At 46.5% G+C, this 19,318-nt stretch overlaps 2 protein-coding genes across 3 annotated transcripts in view; both read left to right on the top strand.

Moving 5' to 3' along the window:
* nectin3a (nectin cell adhesion molecule 3a) overlaps window positions 1-7,577 on the top strand; it is a 91,017-nt gene extending 83,440 nt beyond the window's left edge. Inside the window, exons 7-8 of the mRNA XM_064302828.1 lie at window positions 4,513-4,633; window positions 5,444-7,577. Coding sequence (XP_064158898.1) covers window positions 4,513-4,633; window positions 5,444-5,617 — 295 coding nt within the window. The 3' untranslated portion in view covers window positions 5,618-7,577. The remainder of the gene's footprint in view (window positions 1-4,512; window positions 4,634-5,443) is intronic.
* Window positions 7,578-16,643: 9,066 nt separating this feature from the next.
* Window positions 16,644-19,318, top strand: part of si:ch211-149e23.4 (uncharacterized) — a 24,283-nt gene continuing 21,608 nt past the window's right edge. For both annotated transcript variants that reach the window (XM_064302746.1, XM_064302745.1), the window contains exon 1: window positions 16,644-16,809. In XM_064302746.1, coding sequence (XP_064158816.1) covers window positions 16,707-16,809 — 103 coding nt within the window. In that variant the 5' untranslated portion in view covers window positions 16,644-16,706. The remainder of the gene's footprint in view (window positions 16,810-19,318) is intronic.

Raw genomic sequence — 19,318 nt, 5'->3', positions numbered from 1 at the left:
GATTTCTGTCTGTCGTATACAATCGTATAATTTACAGCCTAATTACTGGCTAAGGCCTCAGAATGACTCTCCTCCCACAGTGAGTCAGTGATCACGTGGCCTGACGGCGCATCAGTCTGTCCAGGAGAGGAAAGCGTTCGGATGGCGAGGCTGCAGGGCTGTTTGCTGAATCACTCTGGAATCACACCACCATGTCGTATCAGCTCTCACTGCTGTTGGATACAGCCGTGGCTAAATGTGCAAATGGGCGACAGTGTAGTATAATGGCTGGTGGTGCTGGTCTTGTAACCTAAAGGTCACAGGTTTTATTCCTGGGTAGGTCGCTGGTGTTGTACCCTTGATGCAAGGTACTTAACTTTCATTGCTTCAGTGTATATCCAGCTGTATAAATGGATGCAATCTAAATGCTAAATGTAAAAAGTTGTGTAAGTGGCTCTGGATAAGATAAGAGCGTCTGCTAAATGCCTGTAATGTAATGTAATGCATTTGCGCTCGGCCATCAGATGTGAAGTACGTGCTGTTTCTCATCACGACCGTACGAAACGACCTTTGCTTTAGTTACTGGCGAAAGAGACCGATGTCACCCAAAACCGCACGGGATTGTGGGAAGTGTGACGTAACTGGATGACAGGGCCTTTGACTGCACCCATATGCCGCACATTGGCACTTTTCATTTTCGTACTCAAAGCGGCGTATACCTGCTGAGAGAACAGTGTGGTGAAATCCCGGGGTGTGTCCCCCTGCTGTGACTGAAGAGTTAGAGAACGGGCCCATTGGGCGATCGGGGGGTTCCCGGCGATCTGTACGTTTTTGGCTCCGTACCCTTCGTGGCTGAATCCCCTGGACCCCGCACTCTTTTATGCCCAGGAGTCAGGCCCCCGGAGCAGATGCCTTTACCTCGAACAAGGATTTTAAATATTCATTCCCGCTTTAAACAAAGGGGCCCCCCCAGCCCTTTCTCTCTCTCTCTCTTTCTTTTTTTTTTCTTTTTTGTCCAATTTTAGTTTCATCAGTGTCTGATCAATAATGCAAATTATCCAAGAGAATGAGATGGAGTGAGAGAGAGAGAGGGAGTGAGAGAGAGGCAGGGAGAGAGAGAGAGAGGTGGAGAGAGAGAGAGAGAGAGAGAGATTGCAGCGATGAGAATGACACAGCATTTTGTAGAACAGCATTGCTCTCCTTTTTTTGTGAGTGACAGCAAAGAAGGTTGAAACAAGAACACACTCAGATATAGGTGTGTGTGCGCACACGTGCGTGTGTGTGTGTGTGGGGTGTGTGTGTGTGGGGGGGGGGGTAGCGGTGGTCCTGAAGGAATATGCTATTTTATTTCTTTAAAAAAGTATGTCTTTTAAGACAAGGGAATATTTGTAGGGCAGACTTGGGAACCAAAGTTTTTTAAATCCATTAAGACCCGTACTTGTGCTGCTACACATTTCTATGCCCGCCTACATTTTTCCGGACCTCTTTTCCTTGATTCTTAAGTAAAGGACATTACCTGCCACTCCCTGCACGTCACTACCTTTACGCAGTGAAGCACAAGCCCTCTGACAGATATTATTTCATGGGCCTATAGGTGGCAGCAGTGAGCTGATACCGGCTGATGGAATTATGAAGTACAAGCACGTCGCGCTGAAATTAATCATCAGAAATGGGAAACATTTTTCATATATATATTTTTTGTCAGAAGCAAAAATTATGCTGGTGTTCTTGAATGTTGTGAATCTCAGGTTTGACATTTAAAAAGCTGATGCTCAAACACTAGCACACACACACACAGTAAAAATTGTTTTTTGAGATGAGAGACCAGACTTTATGTTCCTCTTTGTTATTTTCAAGACAAATGTTATCCCTGAATGTGGGCCCAGTCCAGGAGAGAGGAGGTGCACTGAATATTTTACAGTAGAGAAGGAGGAATCCATCTATTCTTTAGTCCTTAATATTGTATATATGTTTTTATTGCATTTTTATTCACCATGTGTAAATTTCACCTCTCCATCCATTTCACCTCCACCACACCACCACACACACAACACACACCACACACAACACAGACTCACGTCACACATTCACAGACACACAACACACAGCCACACACACACACACACAGATCACACACACCACACTCAACCATAACACGCTCATGCACACACACACACACACACACAGACACACACACACACACACACACACACACATGCATACACGCATAGACACACGCTCATGCACGCACACAGACACACACACACACACGCATACACTCATAGACACACGCTCATGCACGCACACAGACACACACACACAGACACACACAGACACCATACAATTGACTCTTTTAATCTGCAGAAACCTATTAGAAAGAGAGAGAGAGAGAGATTTACATATTTTGTATAGTCAGCTCAAAGACATAAGAGGGAGATAGTTCCTTTGAGAGGAAGCTATATTTCAAAAGACAGACATTTAATTAGCAGACTGATATTTATAAGAACTACAAAAAAATAAATCATACAAAAATCTATCATCTACTGCTGATGTCTGTGAATACACACACATTTCAATTTTTCTCTTATTATTTGGAATTAGTTCAAATTGCAATAATATTTATGGAGACTTTCGTGTCCGGCATTCCTCAAAGAAATTGTACAATGACGTTACGCACACACATGCTGTTATGCGGAGATGCAAGAAAGTACATCTACCACCAGGGGGAGCCATCCCAGATCAGCGAGCGTACACGCAACATCTCTATCGCAATGAATGCAAGGGTAACCGTGACGACTTGGGACCATAAGGCAAATGCTGAATCTGTGTTGGTGAACTGGTGCCGAATTCACTGGGCAGATTTGGTGCTTATAGCTGAGTGTGTGTGCACTCCAGTTCTCTCACACGTGGGACTGGAGCCAGTACGCCCCCCCCCCCCCCACACCCCAGCCACAGAGCATGCTGCAAGACCTACTGTACTGCCATCAGATACAGGACCATTCTTCACAGACGACATCCGATTTGCTTTGTCTCGGTCGGGTAGGCGTAGAGATCCTGTATATAGCAGCTTTGGCACCATATGAGTCTCAGGTCTAAGCCAGATTGGGATAGAAGGACGCAGATTTTTTTTTTTTTAAAAAGGTCACGCAGTCAGACCTTTCCTTTGGGTTATTTATTTGAATACACGGCCTCCCTTTCGACTTTTAATTAATTCGCCTGGTTCAGATTTGCCCCGCTCCGCAGTGCAGAAGTGGGAGAATATGAGACCGCAGAGTTGTTCATGCATCTGTAATCCTGCCCAGGCTGACCCCCTCTTGACCTTCTGCGTGTTGGGACTGCCCTTGCTGGGTGTGTTTCTTGCGGTGCGCGCGGCTTTTTGAAGCCGAAAACACAGTTTCTCGGTTCTGGTCTCGTCACTCCCTGCAGCATCATAACTGTATGACCACAAACAAACAGAGAAAAAACCCTCCAGTCTTGCGCTTCAGAATGTCAACAAGGGCGCATCTGTACCAGATTCTTGTTAGGGCGTTTCATCAGTTCACAAGTTCATTTTCAGACACACGTACAGTTTAGATTTCTCTTCCTATACATAAACACACGTTTACATACAGTAGATCGAGCAAACGTTCTGTACACATCAGCATACTCACGTCATACGCTCGACCTGTAGAAATGGCCTTTTTATTGTTGGAAAAAAGTGAATTATTTTTATTATTGGATCGAGTTCGTAGATGCACCAGAAAGGGAATTCAGATTCCAGGCCGATGCTGGAACTCTGCTTATGGAATTGCGTGTCATTCTGCAGACCCTGAGGAGACCAGAGGAGGATGGATTTCTTCCTTCCAAGGTTCCTTCCCATCTGCCACAGAGAGTTTTTCCTTGCCACTGTTGCCTTAGGCTTGCTCCTGTGGGGGGTTTAGGCCAGGGTTGTCTGTAAAGCGTATTGTGACAACTGCTGTAAAATACGCTACGCAAATAAAATTTGATTGATTGATTTAAGACGAGAGTGGGCATTCATACCATCCATGTGAAACAATTCTACGAAAGGACGTCCCTGAGTGCTCATGTGGCAGTAAAGCAGTACAGCGCTGTGGTTCTGTGGACTTGTTAAGGGGCAGGTTCTGTTCGAGAGGCGTTGCTCTGTCTCTCTCTGGCGTCTGTCAGTGCGCTTACTGCAGACCTCCCTGGCACTTCCTGGGGAGCCCGAGAGAGAGAGAGAGCAGGAGGATGACATCACCTCCTGGATCGAGTGCAGCGAGTTGCGTCCTCAGTGTTTGGGGCGGGTTCGTGTTTGGCATTGTGAGGGAGGGGGGGTGGGGGGGGGGACAGGCTGCTCTGGCAGGCTCCCCTATGGCTACGGACGAGCAGGCGTGCCAGGGATTTCGGGCCTAAATCTTGGACGCAGGCCGGGCCAGTCCTCCGCGCCAGAGCCGTGTATCCCAGCCTGCATTGCGAGTATTTGCAGTCTTTCCTCGCAGCGTGAGAGAGATGACGGCTTTTCCCTTTTTTTTCATTTTCTTCTTACCGCTGCAGGATCGATCTCCCTCCCACCCACAAGCCCCCCCCAGCCTACACGGAGAGGCCAGGGGCCATTCCATTGGCTGTGAGCACGCCGCAGGTGTACTACCCCGCGCAGGTGTACTACCCGTCGCAGGTGAGTACCGTCGCTCAGGTGAGCCCATGGGTCTGGCTGTAGTCAGAGAGGTGTGCGCGGGGGCCGTTTTGTATGGGACAGACGTGACCAGCCGGTGGGGATGCGTTTACCGCAGAATCTCAGCCCTGAGAAAAGCCGTTCACCAGTTTTTGAAATGGAAGATCATCCCGATGACGTCTGTTACGGACTACATCCCTCTAAGGAACTACAGTCAGGCTGTCCGATAGGTAAGGCCCGAGCTAGAAGAATGGCTTTCCCGTTAGAGAGGGATAAAAAGCTTGCGTGGAGACACTGAGAGGCCCATGGCACTGCATTATTCAGGAAGAGGCAGCAGCAGAGTGTGCCCTATATTAAGAGCTGCACCTAATGGGGAATGGCCAAGAAGCAAACGCATCCCTGCCAATGACAGCGAATGACACTGATAATCGTCGATTCGCAATGATCGAGAAACGCTCCCTCGAAGTGGACTTTTACGGTAAGCGGGTTGTGCGGTTTCCTGCGGCTCCTGCGTGTGTGTGTGTGTGTGCGTGTGCGTGTGCGTGTGCGTGTGCGTGTGTGTGTGTGTGTGTGTGTGTGAGTGTGTGTGTGTGTGTGTGAGTGTGCACGTCCTCTGTTCCTCGGTGAGCTCACTTTGCCCTCACTTTGCTTCCATTTTGCCCTCACTTTGCCCTCACTTTGCTTCCATTTTGCCCTCACTTTGCCCTCACTTTGCTCTTACTTTGCCCTCACTTTGCCCTCACTTTGCCCTCACTTTGCCTTCACTTTGCCCTCACTTTACTTCCATTTTGCCCTCACGGCTTCCTGTTGCAGGTGCGGAGAGAGGGCAGGCCGCACCATATTTTGGCGGACGCGTACCCCGGCCCGGAGCGCGGCAGAGAGATGACGAGCGGCCGCACCCACGAGCTTCTGTCCTATCAGGAGTGGATCTGTCACCTCAACGGGGCCGACCGCGTCCACGTCCACCACCGCGAGCACTACGTGTGAAAAATACGCGTCCTCTGAACCGAAATCAGGCCACTAGGCCTGGGTCAAATACGCGTTTGTTTTGGATTCGAATACTTTTCTACTCTTTACTGATCTTGTCTGGTGCATTGGAACCAGTGAAATTACTCTCAAAAAGTGCAAACCCCGCCTTCTGGTCATATTGGCAGGCTCAGTTTCGCCAGGCAAGATCAACAGAGCACAGAAAAGCATTTGAATCCAAAACAAATACGTTATTTGACCCAGGTCTGCTGGCTATGCTAACGCCGGGCCTGGTGAGACAGTCTGCTTAGCTGGTCTGATTGGGTCGACACAGAAGGCAGTGCCAGCAATGTGCTTATTTATGCAATAAGTTGTCTCAAGCTCATACGTTTAGGAGCACTATGAGTCAGTCGACATCCTGTTACATTTGTTTACCATATTACTATTGCTTGGCACCTGTTCATTTTGAACTAATCAAATTCCAGTGCCGCTGAGCATTTTTAATTATTTTTTTCAGACAGTTTTATGTATGTTGATTGAAAAAATAATTTATTTTGAAATCTATACCCCCCGCCCCCATCCACAACCCCGTTAAATTGCCTGCAGTTTTAAGTTTCTCTTCATTATACTTTCTGGATTCGATCAGACAAGGTCTTCATAAACCAGACCAGATCTGACAAAAATAACCAAAACTGTGTAAAATGGGCGGCAGTGTAGTATAATCGGTAAGGAGTTAAATCCCAGGTTCGATTCCTGGGTAGAACACTTCTGGTGTACCCTTGAACAAGGTACTTCATCTGCATTGCTTCAGTATATATCCAGCTGTATAAGTGGATGCTATGTAAAAGTTGTGTAAGTCGCTCTGGATAAGAGCGTCTGCTAAATGCCTGTGATGCGATGTAATAACTACAGTATGAGATTCTGTATCCAGACACGACTCCTGTGTCATACATAGAAGAACTGTTTTGTGGGTTATTGTCAGGACAAACATTAGTTCATTGCCTCATGTTCACTGTCCAATATAACAGGTCACCTGTGTGTGGTATCACTTCCTGCTTTGACAATTGAGGGTGTGGGGAGCTTATTAGTGGAATGAGTTTCATTGTTAGTTATGCTGTAATTTTGTTATTCAAGGGAAATAGTTTATTTGATGAAGCAAACTTGTTGCTGAAATGTACATACAGTATTTTATACAACTTTGTTGTTTTTAATGTTTTTACATTGTAGATCTTTTATGAAGTTGAAGTTTTTATATTTTTATGCAAATAATTTAATTATTTGTATGTGTAGCTTTTTTTTGGTACACAGTATTTTTTGTGACGCGATTTTATATACAATAGGTTTGAGCAAAGTTTTGGAAGGACAAAACCCAGAACCAAAGCAAGGCTTTCATTCCATATGATTTATGAACAATGGGGAATTTGGTGTGAATTTGGAATATACCAACATACAGTATATACCAACATACAGTATATACCAACATACAGTATATACCAGCATACAGTATATACCAACATACAGTATATACCAGCATACAGTATATACCAACATACAGTATATACCGACATACAGTATATACCAGCATACAGTATATACCGACATATATACCAACATTTGCACAAAGCCCAGGATACAAAGCCAGTAAAAATGTATGATTTCCAGAACATTCCTGGAAAGTTTGGGTAAACATTCATACACATAAATTAGTCTCTTGAGTGACCCACGAATAGTATTTTTTTAAGTCACGTGGAACCTTACGGGAATGATTCCTTGCTGGTCAGCATTTTCATTTTGTCTTGAAAGACAGTGACCTTCACTATGAAGCTGGAATTTTTATAACATTCTTACTGACGTGTAGGACTGGTATCCTCCATTTTGATAACTGCGATAACCATCAGGGTGTGATGCCAGTGTGTGTGTCTGGAATGTTTTTCTGTGACAGACAGAAATTATTGGGAGCAATAAAGACTTTGTAAAACTGTTTGAGGAATATATGTCCATCATTGTGTTATCTAGCAACCAAATGGGAGCCTAGCATTTAAATAACTGTTTCTCAATGCTTTTTAAACATTGCACGTTAGCTGAGAGGAGCTCGAAACCGCTAGTAATGCACATTACTGAGGAGAAGAGGTATTCCTTGAGGACAGCCGACGCCAGCTTTCCTAGTACGCGCGTACAGTGAGCCTGTATTTTTTAGTTTTTTTTGTCGGTTGGAACAAGCTCAGGGCACGGGTCGGAGAGCGGAGTGGCGACTGACGCTGTTCAACGTCAGAGCGGCTCGAGGGAACGCCAAAATGGAGTCCGGCTCTGCGTCCCCGCTTGGGAAAGCTCTGCGGAGGCCCGTGCTGAAATTCAGAGAGGCTATTGTCTGTTAGCTTTTCCTTTGTCACTTACGAGTGAGAGCCCAAGAATGCATTCACTGTAAAAAAAAAAAAAAAAAAAAAAAAAATTTTACGAGCAAAGCAGTTTCTATAAAAAAAATTATAAAAACTTCTCTTGTCGAGGAGGTAGGGGAGTCAGGAGGGAGTCTGCTCCCTCTTCCTGGCCCCTGCACCAGCCTGGGACATCCAGAGCAGGGTGAAGGTGATGCTTATTGGTAAGACGTGTCATAACCCCCCACCGTGCTCATCCACGGCTCAGCCAATGAGAGCACTGGGCTAGCAATTGTGATGTCACTCTGCCTTCAGTCGTTCCGAGCCACGCAGGAGGGTGTCTTTGATCAAGGTGAACTGCACGTCACATGGGGATCAATGACTCATCTCCTGTTAACCCCGCGAAGCTTGGCCACCGGCTTGGAAGGCTCGCGTGCATCAAACACCGCGTTCCCTCCCTGCACTAAATAGCAAAGAGCGCACGTCTCGCTCCCGCGTTCGTCGCCTGACTTTGAAGTGAAGTCCAGGGGGGATGATTTCTCTGTGATGTCATCGTCAGCCCCCTGAGACCGCTGTGCAGCCGTGGGGGCCGGACGGACTCCGACGCTTCGTCGACCGCGGCCCAGTAAACGCACCACGAACTGGCGCAGGCCGCAGACGCCAGAAACAGAGGAATGAGGTGCGTCTGCAATCACCCCGCTGCGGGCCTCGGAGAGAGAGAGAGAGAGAGAGAGGGAGAGAGAGAGAGGTGGGGAGAGACTGAGAGAAAGAGAGAGAGAGAGTGAGAGACACTGCGAGAGATGGATTGAGACAGAGAAATACTGAAACAGAAAGAGAGAGGTAGGGAGAGACTGAGCGAGAGACAGCGAGGGGGAGTGCGAGACACTGAGAGAGAGAGAGAGAGACAGAGAAAGACTGAGTTTGGCTCGGCTAGTTTATCAGCTCACCGCTAGCCCGCCTCCCTGCCGTGCCGGGCCGGCACCGGGCACGACTGCCGTAAGGCTTTTTTTTTACGAGGTGCCGGGACTTTATACGGCGTCGGTGTGGCATGCGGTCTGTTCTCCCCCTCTCGCCTCTCTCTCTCTCTCTCTCTCTCCCTCGCTCTCTCTCTCTCTCTCTCTCTCTCTCTCTCTCTCTCTCTCTCCCTCTCTCTCTCTCTCACCGGCCCTGGCGCTCAGCGCTGCGTGTGCGAAGGCCTAAAACGTGACTCTAATTTGGGGGTAATGAGATGAAATGCGACGCTCGAGGGGAACCTGTTCCGCGGGCGGTGAAGTGTTGATTTCATTATCGATTTTTTATGCCTGAGTGAGGCGTTCATTTTAGTGCATGCGCCCCCGCGCCCCCCCTCTGGATGACTCACAGCACTGTGGGACTCTTTCCAAAACAACGAAAATATAATACGCTGATAATACACAAATATTTCCCTAATAACGTCTTCATCAAAGCCTCTGGGAGTACACAAGAGACCGTCCAGCTTCCAAAACAAACCCGGTCGCGTTCGCTGCCTTGTCTGAATGACCATAGAATGTCATAAAGTCTGGCTCGTTTAGACATCAATTGCAAATTCAGGCCAGCTTTTAGACCACTGAGGGAATTGTTTCCATACAATGAAAGATGACGATGAATATTGATCATCTGAACCAGTGCTACATAAAACTTTGAATTGTTTTTAGGTGCCGTGTTGTCGACATTTTTTATTTTTATTTTCTGTCAATACAACTTGATTTCTCAGTGGTGTAATGTTGTAAACCGAAGAAATAAATTCAAAGGATACCAAACGTCCACATCCAGCGAACCTTTAGGGACTAATAAAGTTTATTCACAGCGGGTTGGTATTTTTCTTTTGGCGGACGGACCGCCCTTCAACAGCCATTTTGGACATCGGCCATTTCGCTTTTACTGCACTCTTTTGCTTCCTTGACGACAGGCATATATTTATGCAACTAATGGGTGGTTTTTCTTTTCTCTTCGCTTGTGCCATGGATCCTTCCATTTTAACAAAAAAAACTTTTTAAAAACCGGTCTTTCCCCCCCTGTCACTTATTTATTTATTTATTACTTTCTCTTCTCTTTCTCTATGGCTTTCTCCGGTTGGGAAAGCACAGCCATATTTGTTTATATCAATCAAATCAATCAGTCAAATTTAATTTGTATAGCGTATTTTACAGCCGCTGTCACAATACGCTTTACAGACAACCCTGGCCTAAACCCCCCGCAGGAGCAAGCCTAAGGCAACAGTGGCAAGGCGAAAACTCCCTGTGGCAGATGGGGAGAAACCTCGGAAGGAACCAGGCTCAAGGGGGAAACCCGTCCTCCTCCGGTCGGCAGGTGGCGACGGATGTGGGCGGGGTGGAGGCAATGACGACAGAAGGGGCCGTCCCGACGCTGCAGCGCGCGCAGTCGGTTTAGGGTGAGCGCAGACCTGTCCTCTGCGGTGCGTTCTGCAGGCCGGCTGCGCAGTCACTGCATTGGTGGGTCCGCTCTGCTCTTGTAGCAGGCAGATGCCGCGTGCAGGCGCCCCAGTTGACCAGAGGGGGCACTCTTGCGCAGTGAGCCTGGGGGCGACCCTGCCGATCGAAACCCTCCCCCCGTGGGTGACCCGGCAGCCAATCGTGCATCGCCCTACCGATCACCGCTGCGACCCTACCAGGGAAGCTTTGTTTCTTTACAGTTGAGCTCAACTACAATACAGTATTTTATATCAGTATAAGCATTAATAACTATAATATATATTCAGTTCAGTATAAGTGCTGTCTGGGAAGTAGGTCCTTCACTTTTAATTCCAGGGGCCAGTAAAGTGATCAAATGAGAGCTGAAGAGGAACCAAACTTAATACAACATACGAGTGTGTCTACTCACCGTGTATACCAGGGATCAGCAACTCACGGTCCTCGAGGGCCGAGACCTGCTGGTTTTCCACCCTCCCTTTGCCTGGGAGTCAGGTGTGAAGACAGCCTGGCCAATCTGTAGCACTAATTACCCGGGAGAAAAGAAAACCAGGGCTGGATTTGGATTCGAGGGCCGGAGTTGACGATCCCTGGTATATACGCTTCAGCAGGACTGAGGTCACGCTAAAAGTGGCAGCGCTTTTTCGACGGTGCCCTGGCTCCACATCAATAAATCATGCGATGGAGCAGCGGTGGAAGCCTTAATGCCTTAAAGCTCTCTCACGCCAGTGTGCATATTTAGCTGATGCGCACAGATATTGTGCTGACCAGAACTGGCCTCATACAAGGACATTGACTTTATGGATGGGCTCACGCGCCTGGTTCATTTGTTATCTCAGTTTAAACACAGCGAGCCACGTGTGGAGGAAGAACTGAAGGTAGACACAGTTAAGGGGGGGGGATTTTTTTAGTCTGAGGTGTGAACGAATCTTGAATCTTATGACTACTGGAACGCATTTTATACATTTACACATTGAGCATTTCACGGTCTTTGATGTAATGTGGCAGATTAAACTGCTAAACTCTGTGCGCCATTTAGTTTTTTTTTCTCTCCAGGCCAATATTCAGTTCTAAATGAATGCTGTCACAAGAAGAGAAGGATGAACCCCCTGGGGGGGGCGTGGGGGGGGGCAGGGGGTTTGCCGTCGCTGGGGCCGCTGCGTACAGTACGAGCAGGTAACCTTGGGGCCCTGTGGCCCGCTGCCACATCCTCCAGCCAAACCGTTAATCATGGGGAAATGTGGAGCTCTTAATAAGTCTGTGTGCGGCCGTTCGTAGCAGGCGGGCTGAGGGTTGGGGTGAGGGACGCCCCGCTCCTGCTGTGGAGGCTCACTGGCCACTGAGAGGTCCTATTAGGTTACAACGTGAAATGAAATGTTTATTTAAAAAAAAAAAAAAAAAGAAGAAAGTTTCTAAAGATTTGATCTAAAAATTTGAATTAAGATTAACATGAACTTGATGGTTTTGAGACTGGAGGTTTTGCGAACGGTGTTTGTGTGTGTATGTGCGTGTTTGTATGTATTTATGCAAGTGTGTGTGTGTGCGTGTGTGTGTGAGAGAGAGAGAGAGAGAGAGAGAGAGAGAGACACAGACCGAGACACAGACACAGAGACAGAGACACAGGCTCAGGCTCAGGCTCAGGCACAGAGAGGTGGGCAGATAAAAAAGGTAAAATTTACTGTCATGATTCCCCTTTAGTACCCAGAGCCATTTTTGTAGAGTGAGACACCGGAGATGGTGTGTACCTTCCCATGAGTTATATTTTCTATCCAGTGATTCCATTTAGTTAGCTACTGCAGCCAACCTATTCCTTGTGGCTATCTTATAAAATCTCACTGCAAAGCCTCTTTCCGCTGTGCAGGAATGAAACATGGGTCTGTTCATCACAACAGTGAAGTCAAAATGAATTATAATTTGTCAGCATGTGAGTGAGAAACCTCTCCTTTCATCTGAACAATGAATAAGTGTGTGTGTTTGTGCGTGTGTTTGTGCATGTGTGTGTGCATTTGTGTCTGTGTGTGTGCCTGTACTGGCTTTGTACTAGTGTTTGCACAGAAGAAAAAGCCAATTACGCAGTCTGTTTATTGAGTATTTAAATCATTCCACAAAAAGGGCTAATTAAAGGGCACTGCTTATTCTCATTACAACCGGCAACGGGCTCACACACAGCACCATTTTGTGTATATGCTAAATTACCTATTTAAGAGTGAAGTGGAGGATACTGTGCTTAAGTTTTTCTTTATTTCTTGGTGAGTTTAGGCAGTGATTCTCATAGCTTTCCTTTAACGCTCTCTGACTTGAAGGATTGCCAAAACGACAGCGGGTAATGACTCTGAATGTGGAGAGGACGCCGTGTGGAAGCCCACGAGATTCTGACATAACGATTCACGTGGAGTGCGGCGAATATCCAAGTGTTTAGATTTCACTGTTTGACTTTCAGGTGTCCTGTTGTTCAAAGACAGGCCCACACTGTGGGAGCCTGTGCCAAAATGTGTTGATGAGGTAAGTCTGGTCATATAAAAGGCTCGGTTTCCCCCTCCGTTCCCTTGGAAACCAAATATACTTTTCAGAATTTATTGTTTAGATGTAGTTGGCTGAGTGTCTGAACTGTCTAACTGTTCTTAATTTTTTGAAGTGAAGAAAAATGCTGCTGTTGCATAATTTTTTCCTCCATTGATGAGGTGCTGATTCATCAGTAGATATTCGATGAGCAGATCTCACGAAACTGGCACTGATGCCATTTTCTCAGAGAAACATTAGTCAGATGTGACTTTCACAGTCTAACTGAAAACGGAACGTGCGGCTTTCAAGGTGCAAACAGGCATGCAAAAGATAAACGACAGAATAGAAGATAGGTCAAGATTTGCGCTTGTGATTTCGACCTCCTTCTCACAAGCTCCAGTAACCATTCGAGAAACCGTTGTCATTGATGAAGAATGAAGACTCGATGTACTGAGCCTGTGGTTTTCCTGTTTACTCTCGAACCTGTCTGCCTGCGGTGAGCGTGTGTATCTGTGTGCACGCACAGCCCTCCTGCGTCCGACTCCTAAGCTCGCTGTCAACTGTAGAAATCGCCCATCTCAATACGATTTTGTGCCTTTTCCCTGTTCCACAGTCACTTTAAGGTTATGGTTCCTGTCCATTTCCAGTCAAACAGTCCGTACGCTTTTTTTTTTTTTTAAGGATAGCAGACGGTCCACCTTCCCTGTGGCATGGGGGGGGGGGGGGTTCGTATGTTGATTGTAAGCTGCCCTTGCCACACAGTTGTTTAAGATCTTGCTGGCTCCCGGGGGAAGCTCTCTATGTGTTCATAAGGCCTGTTTCTCTGTGCTCAAGCCATCTGTGTACTAGCCCTGTGTATGTAGCCCCCTCCCCCCAATCCCACCCCCCCCCCCCTTCCCAGATACATGACTACATCTGGAATCACCAGACAGGTAAGAATGACAACTTGCCAGCAATAAATTACATTATAACAATATACATAAATTGCACAATTTTGTTTCCTAGTCTTTGTGGTCCCTCCTTGGTGAAGGGTAAGGAGAGAGTGCTCTCTTCACTGCTCTACCACAGGAGCACTGCGACTTTCTTGTGCTGCAGATCATCTCCCAGAGGTGAGAGGGAGGCCTCCTGAGGTACCAGGGTTTCATTGACCGTGAGACAAAAACAACTTGTACAAACACTTGAAGGAGGCTCACGCAAATCACATAATCAATGTGCCTAACAGGCCACTGCACAGTGATCTAGAGCCACCGGTCAGCACCTGTACCCCACACCGGGAGCCCCAGCACTGAGTGTGCGGCACCTCTAATACACTCCCATGAGCCACTGGCTGTACCCCACACCGGGAGCCCCAGCACTGAGTGTGCGGCACCTCTAATACACTCCCATGAGCCACTGGCTGTACCCCACACCGGGAGCCCCAGCACTGAGTGTGCGGCACCTCTAATACACTCCCATGAGCCACTGCTGTACCCACACAGGGAGCCCCAGCACTGAGTGTGTGGCACCTATAATACACTCCCGTGAGCCACTGGCTGTACCCCACACCGGGAGCCCCAGCACTGAGTGTGTGGCACCTATAATACACTCCCGTGAGCCACTGGCTGTACCCCACACAGGGAGCACTGAGTGTGCGGCACCTATAATACACTCCCATGAGCCACTGGCTGTACCCACACAGGGAAATCCACCGCTTAAATTCAGACTGGAATCGTCACTAAGCAGGCACTGGCATGGGTTAGGGACACACAGTGGAAATCTGAGCATCTGTGGTCCCCATAAGCCCACCCTGCCCCAGTTGGCACTTGTGTCCTGTTGCAGTGGCCTAGTGGCCATCCATCCACCCATCCATCCATCCATCCATCCATCCATTATCTATACACACTTATCCTGGGCAGGGTCGTGGGGGATCGCCGGTTCCTATCCCAGCGTGCACTGGGCGAGAGGCGGGATCCATCACAGGGACCTAGTGGCCATATTTGGCTAATTACAGACACAGCTTTTTTTTTTTTTTTTTTTTTTGGCTGGCAGACATTGTTTGTGCGAATTAAGTGCCACCCGACACCTTTCAGAGCCGGGCACCGGTTTGAGAGAAATCTCAAACTGCTCTCCCGCGGCGCGACAGAACTGCCGTCTCACGCCTCTCCGAATGAGTCAGGTGGAGTCGACGCAAACCGCAGCGGCCTCTGCCCCCACCGGCCTCCCCCCCCCTTTCAGACCAGTACCATGACTCGGCAGTCTCTCGACTCGCTCTCCGCACCCCTGCGGGTTTGCCCCTCCGTAGGACGAGGGCTGAGAACGGCAGGATGACTCAGACAGAGAGAGAGAGAGAGAGAGAGAGAGATAACTGGCATAATATTTGAATTGAAAATGCTGTCACTGCCATTCCCATCCAGTAAAAAAAAGCAGCTTAGCGTCTAGCCCTCATAGTTACCCGTCTTACGGTACGTGAGATGATGTAGGTTCTCCGGAAGGTTCTTGGGAACGTGACCCTCTGGTCCCACGCCAGCTTATTTCTTACGGACTGTTAAAAGAGGACTCGTGTGGCAATGAACCAGCAGTTGACCAGGACAAGAAAAGCTGGATTTGCACGCAGACGTTCAAATATGACGCTTTGTCTATGGTGCATCACTTTTGGATTGGTTAGCATTTAGGTTATGCTGCATGTATCAAACAGTGAAATGTTTGGAGGAAATGTGCGTTTTAGATAATTATTACATAAGCTTAGTAAGCCATAATTTTTGACATAAGTATCATATTTTTGTATTTTCTAAAATGTAATAAAGCAGGAGATATTGCATACTCCATGATACAGCATTACGAGTGACTGTGAATAAATAAAAAAGGGAACTTAGGATAACAGGTTTTCAGTGTTTGTAGATGAGCAGATATGCGGTCCTATGCGGAAGCGGTTTCAGTAAGAGGGGTACATCCTGTCTTTGGGGCACTTTTGACTGCAGGCAAAACTGATGAACTCAATGCTCTCTTCTTGTCATCACGCATCCTAATGGTCTTATGGTGCGTACATTTCATCCTGACAGTCTTTTTTTTTCATCTCTAATTGGAGACAAAAAGAAACGCACAGCTTACCGCTCTCTGTGGAAAGATCAAGAAAAACAAATGGGTGACATGAATAGCCATGAATGTGGACTTAAACTCAACCACTGAATAGTATGAAAACTGGAATAAAGGGGAGAGAGAGAGAGAGAGAGAGAGAGAGAGAGCTGATGTACATGCAGACAAAAAGTTGTGGGAGATTCAGGCAGTGATGGAAAAAGTCGAGTTCATTAGGGAGTGATTAGAGAGCGCACTGGAGGTAGCATGGTGTGCAGGTAGCTCAGTGCACAGGTAGCACGGTGTACAGGTAGAGAGGTGCACAGGTAGTGTAGTTCAGCACGACGAGACGCAATGGAGGCTAGAGGAACTCCTCGGGCTTCAGTTAAATTAATGAAACCGAAAACTGACATTTTATTTTTATAAACCGACAGGAAGAAAGGTGGTGGACAGAAACCTTCTCGCACAGTTGTCCCCTTTCCCCAGTTAGATTAGCATAGCGCTAATCAGGACACCTGTGGGTGTGAAAGACAGCCCCTTTTCTGAGGTTTGGGGCTGGAAGCAGACGCCTAGAACAAGCTAACTGTGACCACTTCTTGGTTCCCGACACACCCACGCGCATGCGCGCGCACACACACACACACACACACACTCACACACGCTCACACATTAACACACACACACACACACACACACACACACACGGTCACACACACTCACACATTAACACACACACATATGCAATACATAATTGCAATGCTCATGTCACACATTTCACTCAATGCTTCAAACATGATTGTGTTGGCTCTGCAGCTTTTGGGATTTGCCATAAATGTGTGGGGTAAGTCTGCTAAATCTATAACATTATTATTTTATTAATTGTGAGAATAAATAAAGTAAAATGTGTATATAAATATTTAGCATAGCTTATTATCACATTTTTCGATCAGCATAGATGGACAGAAACCTTTACACATGCCAACCTGAAAAATTTGCGATTGTAAAAATAATAATAATAATAATAATAATAATAATAATAATAAAATACAATTTTCTTATGAATGCCTTTTTATATGAATATTATATATTCTTGCCTTACTGTGCTATTGTGATATACCAAGGTCTAAAGCCTGCAAATGCAAAATACTTTTCTTTTCAAGGTGTTGCAGATGTATTTAGTGTGCCTGATTTATTTTCTCATCCAGCAGTTAGGTTGGGATTTCAATTAGATACTTGAAACTTTTTTGCTAAATAAAAAAATATTTATAATAATTCACAGAAACATAATTTCATTGTGTGCTTTTTATTTTTCACACGAAAAGGTACTGCATTTGCCAGTTTTGTAGGATGTAGCTATACAATATTTTCTGTCCTTTGAGAGAGCTTTATGAACTCAAGGAAATACCACAAGAGAGGTGTTTATTTGATGGAGTGATATGTGGGCAAGTTTCACTATGAGTATGAGTACTGTGGAAAGGCTTGTACATTTTTACATTTCTGAAAACTTTTTTATATATACTAAAGTCTGTTCATGAAAAGCCAATCGACTGAAGATCCAGCGCACATTGCAAGCGTACAAACTGTAGCTGGGAAACAAGCAAGTCAGCTAATAGCTAACTAGTCTCTTGTGAATGGTGCATATCAGCCTTATCTGCAACCTGTAATGGGATGCTATGTAAAGCTGATAATCACTTATCCTATTTTGTCAGTAAGCAGCCATCTTATTAATCTTGCAGATACAATCTTGTGGCACTTCTTCCTTAGGAGCCCACATACTGCTCTAGGAACCATGCTGATTTAAATGCATTTCATAAACTACACTGAAAAGTACCCCCCAGCATTTTTTTTTTACATGGAGGTTATACCTCTTCTGATTCCCTTTACACATTTAGCTTGATATATCCTGAAGCAGAATAAGACAAGAGTACCTTGTCAATCGCTAAAAAAAAAAGTCACCACACCTTTTGACCAGTTCATTGATCACTCTGCCAGACATGATCTGCAGTGCAACCGCTATTCCGTTTGACCTACTGTGACGTGCAGAATAGAACAGGTTCCCATTCACTGGCAGTTGGGTGAATGTACACGCGCTGTTTTTCTGCTGTACATGCTGTACGTGCGCTGAAACGTTAATGTGCGTCTTTCCGATAACAGCGGCTCAGTCAGCCTATCGGGTGGGTAAGGTTGACTGTGATTGCGGATTGTCGCTCCGTGATTTTTTCCACTATGCGTTCTCATTGTTCCGCCGCAACGGTCGGTTGACTTTCATTTCCGCAGTAATTTGCAAGGGCAAATAATAACTCGATTTCATACCTTTTCCATTTTTATGAACCGTGAGCCCACAATACGTAAAATATTCCTGTCTCAGCTCGGTGGAACGTTTTCATATTCTCCGCATACTGTCTGTTAGTGCGTGCGTGTGTGTGCTTGCCTTGCGCTTGTGTGCGTGCGTGTACGCGCGCGCGCGCTTTGGCTCCTGCCACTTCAGACTCAGATAATTCAGATAATTTTTTTTTATGTAAACACGAGTTTTTACAAAGTGCAGTTTTTGCATTGTAAATAACTCTTTTATTTTAATGTCTTTTTTTCAGACGTGTACTTGGTCTAACAAATAGCAGTATGTGCTCCAGTACCGATGCTTCCTGTCCAATGATAAAGGTGCAGTGTAGTCATATTTGCTGTCAAATCAGATATATTCCCATTTTATAGACTGTATTGCTACTTAATGTTTTCATTTCTTTCTTTCTGTGGCTGAGGGGCTAACTCAAGGTTACAGAGGGCTTCTGGGAAATTTGTATTTGGAACGGCAGAGCAGACCAGCCCCGGTTTAACTGTGGATGCGATGATTTGAAAGGGCAGAATCTGGAAATGGGAGTCCACTTCGTGCCCCTTTTTCTCTCAGAACCAATATACTGAGCGGTCATCATTGTGCACTTCTTGTAATAAAACTTCCATTGAGCTTGATTTTTTTATTTTATTTTTTTCTTGTGGAAATGCATAGAGGGTATCTTACAGTGTCAGAATTGAGTGAAGGGGAGGGGAGGGGAGGGGAGGGGAGGGCAGGGCAAGAGCAGCTTGGTATGCAGGGGCTTTGTGTGTCGCCCTGCTCTAAGCTTTCAGAACTGTCAGGATTTGTTAGGTTTCCCTGGTGTTGAAACCCGCACTAATGGTGTTGGTTATCTGAGGTTGGGTGGAGGGGGGGGGGGGGCAGGTGAGGTGGTGTGGGGGGGGGGGGGGGGGGCGTGAGGTGGTGTGGGGGTGGGGATTAGGAAGGTGCATTTGGATAATTTGTGCTCCATTAGCGATGTGGAGGCTTTCGCTAGGCATCACCTCACTGAGCGCGCTCACGT

This window comes from Anguilla rostrata, chromosome 12 (genome assembly GCF_018555375.3).
Source record: "Anguilla rostrata isolate EN2019 chromosome 12, ASM1855537v3, whole genome shotgun sequence".
Taxonomy (NCBI): domain Eukaryota; kingdom Metazoa; phylum Chordata; class Actinopteri; order Anguilliformes; family Anguillidae; genus Anguilla; species Anguilla rostrata.
Note: the sequence above shows the minus strand (reverse complement) of the source record. Positions and strands in the feature narration are given on the sequence as shown.